At 36.5% G+C, this 8,932-nt stretch overlaps 1 protein-coding gene across 1 annotated transcript in view; it reads right to left on the reverse strand.

Annotated features, from left to right (window-relative positions):
- Positions 1 to 7,500, reverse strand: part of LOC107026730 — a 21,328-nt gene extending 13,828 nt beyond the window's left edge. Inside the window, exons 1-3 of the mRNA XM_015227809.2 lie at positions 4,661 to 7,500; positions 2,055 to 2,488; positions 1,779 to 1,940 (exon numbers count right to left, since the gene is read on the reverse strand). Of these exons, the coding sequence (XP_015083295.1) occupies positions 1,779 to 1,940; positions 2,055 to 2,488; positions 4,661 to 7,054 (2,990 nt within the window). The 5' untranslated portion in view covers positions 7,055 to 7,500. The remainder of the gene's footprint in view (positions 1 to 1,778; positions 1,941 to 2,054; positions 2,489 to 4,660) is intronic.
- Positions 7,501 to 8,932: the final 1,432 nt, after the last annotated feature.

An 8,932-nucleotide genomic window follows, 5' to 3' on the forward strand; every position in this document is an offset into this window, starting at 1 on the left:
GCCTCGCCTCTCGCCTTTGGCGACGAGGCGAGCGCCTTTCATAACACTGATCCTATCTCTCCACATATGTCCAAACATCCATCTCTACATCCTCATTTCTGCTACTCTGATCTTCAGGGTGTGAGTTCTTGACCGAACACTCCTTCTCATACAACATAGCTTGTATGGCTAATCTGGCGATCACTTTATAAAGCTTACCTTAAGGCTTTCGGCACACTCTTATCACACAAGACACTGGATCAGGTTTTCATTTCATCCACCCCGATCCAATACGATGTGTAACACCATTGTCGATTTCCCTATTTCCTTGGATTATTGACCCCAGATCCTGAAACTTCCTTTCTTGGAGATGACTTGTGTATCAATCCTTACTTTCATATCTACCCACGTGTGTTACATCAATTAACTTGCACTCCAACTATATCTGTCTGTCTAGTTGAACCTTAACCCTGACTTCAGGATCCGTCTCCAAACCTCCAGACTATTGTTAAACCTTAATTAGACTTATAATATTAAGTGATAATTATTCTACTTTAGTTGGAGGATATGTCATTAAAAATGATGTGGAGGCATAATTTGATCAACTTAATAACCAAGGCCAGGGACCACTCACTTGCACCTCTCTCATACACCCATTCTTCCCCACTGATAAATGCTAAGTGTCTCTCTTTTCACCACTACATTGACTGCAAGAAAGTCAAAAAGCAATTGCTTAAAGTTAAACATAGGATAATAATGAGTTGTTCAACCTTAATTGCTTCATGTCTAACCCCATTTCCCAAGGGAGTGTCAGAACAAAGGAACTACTACTAGGTTCCTGCCTGGATCCTAATTCTTCTAGCGCCTCTCCTTTTCTATTGATGACAACATGAACCAATAGGAAGGATTCTTTTTGTCTCCCTTATTCTGGTTGTTTGTAAGGCTCCCGGAAGCTAATCTCACCTCTAGCACCTTTATTCACGTGAAAGGCACAACAAAATATTATATTGCGGGAGACATGTGCAAAAGACCCCTCAAGAAGATCCTACCTTATATGTTGAGACCTATGTTGGCACACACCATTAGCATAATTAAGATGTTGCTCGGACTCTTAATTATGCTAATGGTGTGTGCCAACTTTTTAAAATTAGTGCATTTTAGACAATCCAACATGAGTGTGGCACTGTGGCTACGTTTTTGGAGAGTCTAAGCAACGTAGGTTGAAACCAATCTCTTCCTTCTCAGAACTGAGCTTCACGACCCTAAGGAATTAAGCGGCTTCTACCAATCATGATGCAAGTTAAACACGCAGGGTAGACATGTTCAATTAATCATAGCAAGTTCTTTAGCTGCTCGTCTGCAGAAAAAGTCTACGCAACATGCAGCATGTCAAAGTATGGCAAATTCCAGGAAACTGCTTTCTTCTTGGTTTTTTCCTTTAAAGTGCAGTCCAATTTCACTGAAGAACTTTTTAAATATGCTTCCAATATTGAAAAATGGGAAAAAGAACACTATCCACAAACAAGTAATTACAGAAGTAAATTGATGGTCCTTACACAAAGTACTTTTTGTTTTGTTTTGTTCTGAGCTTATTTGGTATAGAAATACCATCTCAAAGTTGCTTCCCATATACATAATGTCTATTCCTTTTAAGGGAGTATGGACAGAGAAACTTGATTTGTTCTGACTAAAGGAAGTGCTTGCCAACAAAAGCTTAGTGAAAGAGCCATCATTATTGCCATTAAATATAGTAGCATAACTGAACATTTCAAGAAGCAAACTGGATATCAGGACCAAACCTGAAATTATTACGGCAAAATGTGAGTTTCCGAATTGATCGACAACCATTCGCGAGACACTGCAGTCCAACATCTGTCAATTCACTCAACTTTGAAATATTTAACGAATGCAAGTAAGCACATGCTTCTCCGATAAACTTCAGGGATTGATCAGTCAGATTCCTGCATCCAGAACAGATGAGGTTAAAAGACTCAATTAAATCTAAATAATGTGAGTGTTTAATCTTCACCAACTGTGTCATAGTAAATCGAGAAGTGGAAGTAATATGCACTTACGGGCAGCGGGAAATATCAAGCTCTTTTATATTTTGACCACGTGCTGTAAGTAGCTCGCTTATAAACTGATCACATACGCTTTGAATTCCAGCTACCGACAACAGTTCCAAATGCTCCATCTTCTCCAGTGAAGGTAATATATGCATTGCATCTATGCTCTGGCAATCATCTATACAGAGTTCCTTGAGAATTGATCCCAATGAGTTGGCTGCGATACCAATACTAGAGTGGGTCAAAAGGGAGCACTGACTCAAATCAATGGATTGTAGAGAAGGCGCTGATGTAACAAGTATTTCCAGAGCTCTATCAGACATCCGACAAGCACCCCTCAGTGACAAGATGGCTAAATTAGGTAAGCTATTTGAAGCCGTAGCAATGGTTGTACCCAACACATGATCAAGTGTGGGTTGTCCGCATAGATCTAGTTGAAGCACCTGCTTCCAAGCCAGAAAGGTATAAGAATCAGATCAGCTTACAGAATCATCAAAATAAAGTAATAGCAGTAGTAGCAACGACAACAATAACAATAATTGTATATCTAATATCAGCTCCCAGCAACAAGGTAGAAAAGAAGGGATAGAAAATTATGCAGTCTGATAAAACAACATCAGTGAAAATAAAGACATACTTAGAAATGCATGAGTTTTCACTTCCAAATTTATCAGCAAGTAATGAGGACATCAACTTGTAAAACTTCTATCAAATTCATGTGTATCAGCAGCGGGAAACAAAACAACTAAAGCCTGTTCCTGAGCTACATGTGTAGAAGTATATACTCAAGATGTTTTGCTTTTCACTTTAGGGCTTAAGCGCGCCTTTGACAACAGTGATAGCACCAAATGCCGCCTCCACTAAAGGAGTTCATATCTTACTGGTGAGTTGTCAGCCAACTCTCTCAATTGAATTCAAATAATTTCTAGCCAGCCCACAAAGACTGCGTTCCTTTCTATTTGGTTGATAATGAAACTAGAGAAGTTAGATGTCTTATTTATCTTTCACGCCGCCATACACTAGGCTTAAGTTACTTTGAGAATCAAATCACTAATTCTGCTATCAAAACTGTACATGAGAGGGTTTTCTGGCATAGTAAGTGAAATCTGTAATGGAAGGTGGTAATTCAGAGAAAGAAGATCCAATTTTGATTTTTGGTAATGGATGTTTTATGTAGAAGTCTGGAAGGATCAGTAAAATGAGAGAGGATTGGTCCATGAATGGTTGATCAGTAATGTTTACTTCGACACTGCATTACAGTTCACACGGCAAAAGTTACCAGAAAGAACGAGGATATCAACTGGAAAATTTCTAGCAAAATGATATCAGAAGCAAGTAACAAAAAACCTAAAAACCTGGGTTATATGCCAACAATTTATGGGTTACCATGAACTACACACAGACTTTTCTCCATTTATCTCCTTTCTGGAAGTACATAAAAGTACTTTATGTAGTAATTCCTCTATCTACCTCCAAAAGGAACAATAAGGGAGTACAACAAGGTTATCTATTCGGATGAAAAACCACAGGGCCGAATTTTTTAGAGTCCACCAAAACAGATATAACTTCATAAGGTCCAACAGACCATTTCACCAAGAAGCTAACTACTTCACTGAATTGTGCTACGGCTGTCCATGTTGCAAAAGGAATGTCGGATTGTAGGGAGAAGAAATTAACTTGACTAAAGCAACAGTCCTATTTAGGGATAATGTTTAAATCCTTTAGCATTGTCAGGGGAATGGAGGAAGTCACAAATGATTTTCTCTAACAATACGTGTAAAGAACAAAGGCAATCTTGCCAGGATGAGAAGAAGATGATGAGAAAAGAATGTAGAAGTAGAGAAAAGTCACAGGATGGTGACCAGAAGTCAGGTTGAAATGTCCCCCTCCTCTCCCAATGAATAAAGGTATTATAAGATATGCAGCAAAAGTAGTACTCCATAAAGAAAGACAAAACAACCAACTGAAAACACCCTCCCTAAAGGTCTTCTTCCCTCTTCTCTGCCATACCCACACCTTGGAAAAAGTAGAATATATTTTGTAAATCTTTAGAATAACACAGTTTTTGAGACAAAAGAACAGAGTAGGAACCATCCAACAAAAGTACATACTCAACAGAGAACACAAATAAAGGAAAGTAAAGCTCGGCAAATGTTTTTAACAGATGACATTCTACTTACATGCTACTTACATGCTCTGTTATCTCTCTACCAACCTTTGTGCAAAACACGGGAAGAAAAGTTCATATGTCCACCAATAAGAAACTCTCAACACTAAGAATTATCTTCTGTATCTTTTCTCCTGTGGTAGGAAACTTGTGTCATTCAAGAAGTAGAAAGAATAAATCTGTTCCTTGATAAGTATCATCGTGTCCCCCTCTGCTCTTTAGTTTTTCCCTATCCTTATAGTGGTTGTAAGTAGCCCCACAAAGGTTTCTAAATGTATGCAACAATAAGATTACTCCAATTATCCAACTGTATAATACTACAAATCACACTTTAGCTCTACCTTCTAGTAACCTAATCATAATTTGGCAGAAGCATTTCAGAGAATAATATATGCCACATTAACAAAAAACAATAAACTAAAGTTTAAAATGAAGAAGCATATATTACCATCAAGTTTCTTCTATCAAAGTCTCTAAATGAGTTGCAAAACTGTTCTTCTGTTAACCATGAACAGTCGTTTATGCGAATTTGAGTTGGTGATCCTTGAAGAAGAAGGTCCAACATATGAGTACTCATTTTCCTATAATAGCAGAGTATTTCGGTCAATCTTCCCCTCAAGATATCAGGGATACCTTTGAGAGAAACTATTGCTTCAGCATTTTCTGCAAGGGCTTTCAAGGAAAGATCTAGCAGTGAAGGAAACACACAAGGAAACTCTTTATTTTCAGGATGTTGAGATGCTTCCCATCTAACCAATTTCTCATCCTTTTGTTTAGGTATATTCTCCCTAATCCCCTTCAATGCAGTAGAAGCGAGATCGGGGGTGTTCCCTAGATCTTTAATAGTTTCCAAAGTTGGGAATTTTGTTTCCTGACTAGAAGAGCCTTCACGGGTAGCATCATAGCGTGCAAAGTGAATAGCTCTTTCCCTTAATGCATTTTTCTGTCTTGATGCATGTTCAGCATTCAAATTTCTTCTAAGTTCAGTTTGTGTACGCTGGATGGATTCTAGCTGTGGCACTGGTGAAATAGCCTCGTGCTGCTGCTTGCTGTGTTGCAAGTCCAACTCCATTGGCAAGGTTGTTAGTGCTAACCAAGAGTTGTCAACCTTAGCCTTTCCCTTTTCTTCTCTGGTGTAGCTCTTCTCACCGCCCAATGAACTACTTCCACCAATATCCTGGTCTTTGTTCATCAATCCCAACTCAAGATTGCAATTTCGGGCGACATAAGGTATTTTTTCCTCAATTTGCTCCATCTTTCCCTTGTTTACTCTTTCTTCCCAGCGATTACTCACACCAGACCTAATTTCATTTAATTCAACAGCCCTCTGAGTATAATTCATCACACCAACTAAAGTACTTCCATCAGCCGCTTCCACAACTGGAATATTAAAATCAAAACCCAGTTCACTGCCCCCATTAGCATTCCCTAAGTTCCATTTTGACATTTGAATAGCATTGTGACATTCTTCTGGTACCCTTAAAAGTCCAGCTTCTTGACACCCAACAATGAATTCTCCGGCACCCACTGCCCCATTCTTGATCCCTCCCCCTTTCAAAATGTCCATTTCACCTGCATGCACAATACTTTCATCAAGTTTTTCAAAAACCATGACTTGACTTTTACTCTTTAGATGCTCATCCTTAACCTTTTCTAAAGCAACATTCTCATCAGTATATTTGTGAGAACCAAATATTTCATCATAAAACCTAACTTTTTTAACCACGGAGTCATTTTCCACTCCCTCATGAACCCTCTTCATCCCAATCCCCTTGCTCAAATTCAAACCCTCCCCATTTCTTTGATTCATACTCCAAAGCTCTATCCCAATCCCCTCACTCAAATTCAAACCCTCCCCATTTCTTTGATTCATGATCCATGACTCTATACCAATCCCCTCACTCAAATTCAAACACTCTCCATTTGTTTGATCCATACTACATGACTCCATCCCGATACCCACACTCAAATTCAAACCCTCCCCATTTCTTTGATTCATACTCCATGACTCCATCCCAATTCCCTCGCTCAAATTCAAACCCTTCCCATTTCTTTGACTCATGCCCCAGGGCTCCGTCCCAATCCTCTCATTCAAATTGAAACCCTCTCCATTTCTTTGATTCCTACACCATGGCTCCATCCCAATCCCCTCACTCAAATTCAAACCTGCCCCCTTTCTTTGATTCATACTCCACGGCTCTATCCCAACCCCCTCGCTCAAATTCAAACCCTCACCATTTCTTTGATTCATACCCCGTGGCTCCATCCCAATCCCATTACTCAAATTCAAATCCTCCCCATTTCTTTGACACATATTTCGTGGCTCCATCACAATCTCCTCATTCAAATTCAAACCCTCCCCATTTCTTTGATTCCTACACCATGGCTCCATCCCAATCCCCTCACTCAAATTCAAACCTGCCCCATTTCTTTGATTCATATTCCATGGCTCCATTTGAATCCCCTCGATCAACGTCAAACCCTCCCCATTTGTTTGATTCATATTCCATGGCTCCATCCCAGTCCCCTCACTCAAATTCCTACTCCCTGGATCCATCCCAATCCCCTCGCTCAAATTCAAACTCTCCCCATTTCTTTGATTACTCAAATCCAAAACCTCCCCATTTCTATGATTCCTACTCTGTAGCTCCATCCCAATCCCCTCACCGAAATTCAAAACCTCCCCATTTCTTTGATTCCTTCTAGAAGGCTCCATCCCTATCTCCTCATTCAAATTAAAACCCTCCCCATTTCCTTGATTCCTACTTAATGGATCCATTCCAATTTTATCTCTCAAATTTAAACCCTCTCCCTTTCTTCGATTCCTATCAAGTGGCTCCATTCTAAACCAATCCAGAAACTAAAAAATCTGAAATTCAAGGGGTTTTATCAAATAAATGGTATTGGCATCAAAGAAACAAAAGTATCAGCAAAAAGTCGACCATTTCAGTGAAATAAATCTCATTCAAACGCATCAAGAAACAACAGAGAGTCAAGAAATCATACACAAGGGGTTGGAGGAATGGGGTATTTATACAAGGGAGAAGTAGATGAAGACTATTTAAGTAGCAGAATCTATCTATAATAATTGCCATTTGACGAAGACTATTGTTTTGCAATGTTACATATAATTCTGGAAAAGCTTTCACACTATACAAAAATCCAAATGTACAAAGCATTTTTCCTCCCAAAGAATCAAAAATGCACTTTTGCTTAGAATGGATGAGTGTATGCTGAGTTGGTTATACTATGAAGTTGAACGCTCCCTTTTTTCTTTTTTTTCTTTTTTTTTAAAAAAGGAAAATCTGTAAATGATGTAAAATGAATAAAAATGTTTTTCCTTTATTGTTTTGTTCAGAAAAGCTCTTGTGATTAATACTTTCGTCAAAAAATATCTCTATTTTTATCAAAAGTCAAAAATCTCTTTTTCCAAATATATATATATATATATATATATATATATATATATATATATATATATATACATATATATATATATTCTTTTTAAACACATTTTGTTCCTAATAAAATATAACTTTTTTATGAAAAAAATCTTCCACTTAATTTCTTTTTTTAAATCACTTTGACTAATAAAGATGTAAGAAAAGATTATTTTTTTAGAGTAACTTCGTACACCCTTTTAATAGATAATAAATGTCACAAGTATAAAATCGTAGTGAATTCATCATTAATTTTTATTTAGAAAAGGATAAAAAACAATTATAATGGAACAAGAAATATTTTTAATTTTTTCCATTGAAGTAGGATAAATATTTGCTAATAATAAAGATATTATTCAAAAAGAATGTGTTTAAAAAGAAAATAAATAATATAATTATTTGAAAAAAAATGTATTTTTGACTCATTAAGTAACAATTGAAAAATATATTTTTTACATAATATAGATATATATCATTTTCAAGAAAAAATGATTGAGTTTGATTTTTGCTATAAAGTGATTGAAGTAATTTTAGGGGAAAAAATAGAATTGTGAGCACTAATTTTAGGAACAAGTAACTATGTATTTGTATAATGCACAAGTAGGGTCGTCTCGACAAGTATGGAGGTCTTAAAGCCAAACGTCATAAAGGTTTTATTTTACTTGACAAATATAAATTAAATAATTATATCATATTCAGTGTAATCATTACAAATGAGGTTTAGAGAGACAAGATATATGCTAGACATTGTGAAGTAAAAATGCAAACAATGTAAATTATATTCAATGAAAATTATATAATATAAAGTAAGAATAATAAGACATGACTCAATTTTTTTAAAAAAAATATGATGATATTAAAATAGTGTTTTGATGAATTTGATAACTAGATATAATAATATTAAAATAGTGTGGATCAGTAGAGCTGTCAATATGGGCTAGCCCACCCATCTGGGCTAATTCATACATACTTTGATATTTTATGGGTTAGGTCGAGCTAGCCCATTTTTTGTATGGGTCAAAAAGCGATCAGTTCAACCCACAAGTACGTGGCCTGCTGACTTGCCGAGCTAGCCTACTTTTTTAAAAAATATATATTTTTGTAATTATTAAATCAAATTATAAATTATAATTTAAAAATACTATCATAAATATCGATAAAATAATATTACATTAGGTTAATGTTAGAGAAAATACATAAAACCCCTCTAAACTTGCCAACAAAATTTACTTTGACTCTTAAACTACAAGAACGTTTAAATACCCCCTAAACGTTTTTCA

The sequence above is a fragment of the Solanum pennellii genome, chromosome 8 (genome assembly GCF_001406875.1).
Source record: "Solanum pennellii chromosome 8, SPENNV200".
Lineage (NCBI taxonomy): Eukaryota > Viridiplantae > Streptophyta > Magnoliopsida > Solanales > Solanaceae > Solanum > Solanum pennellii.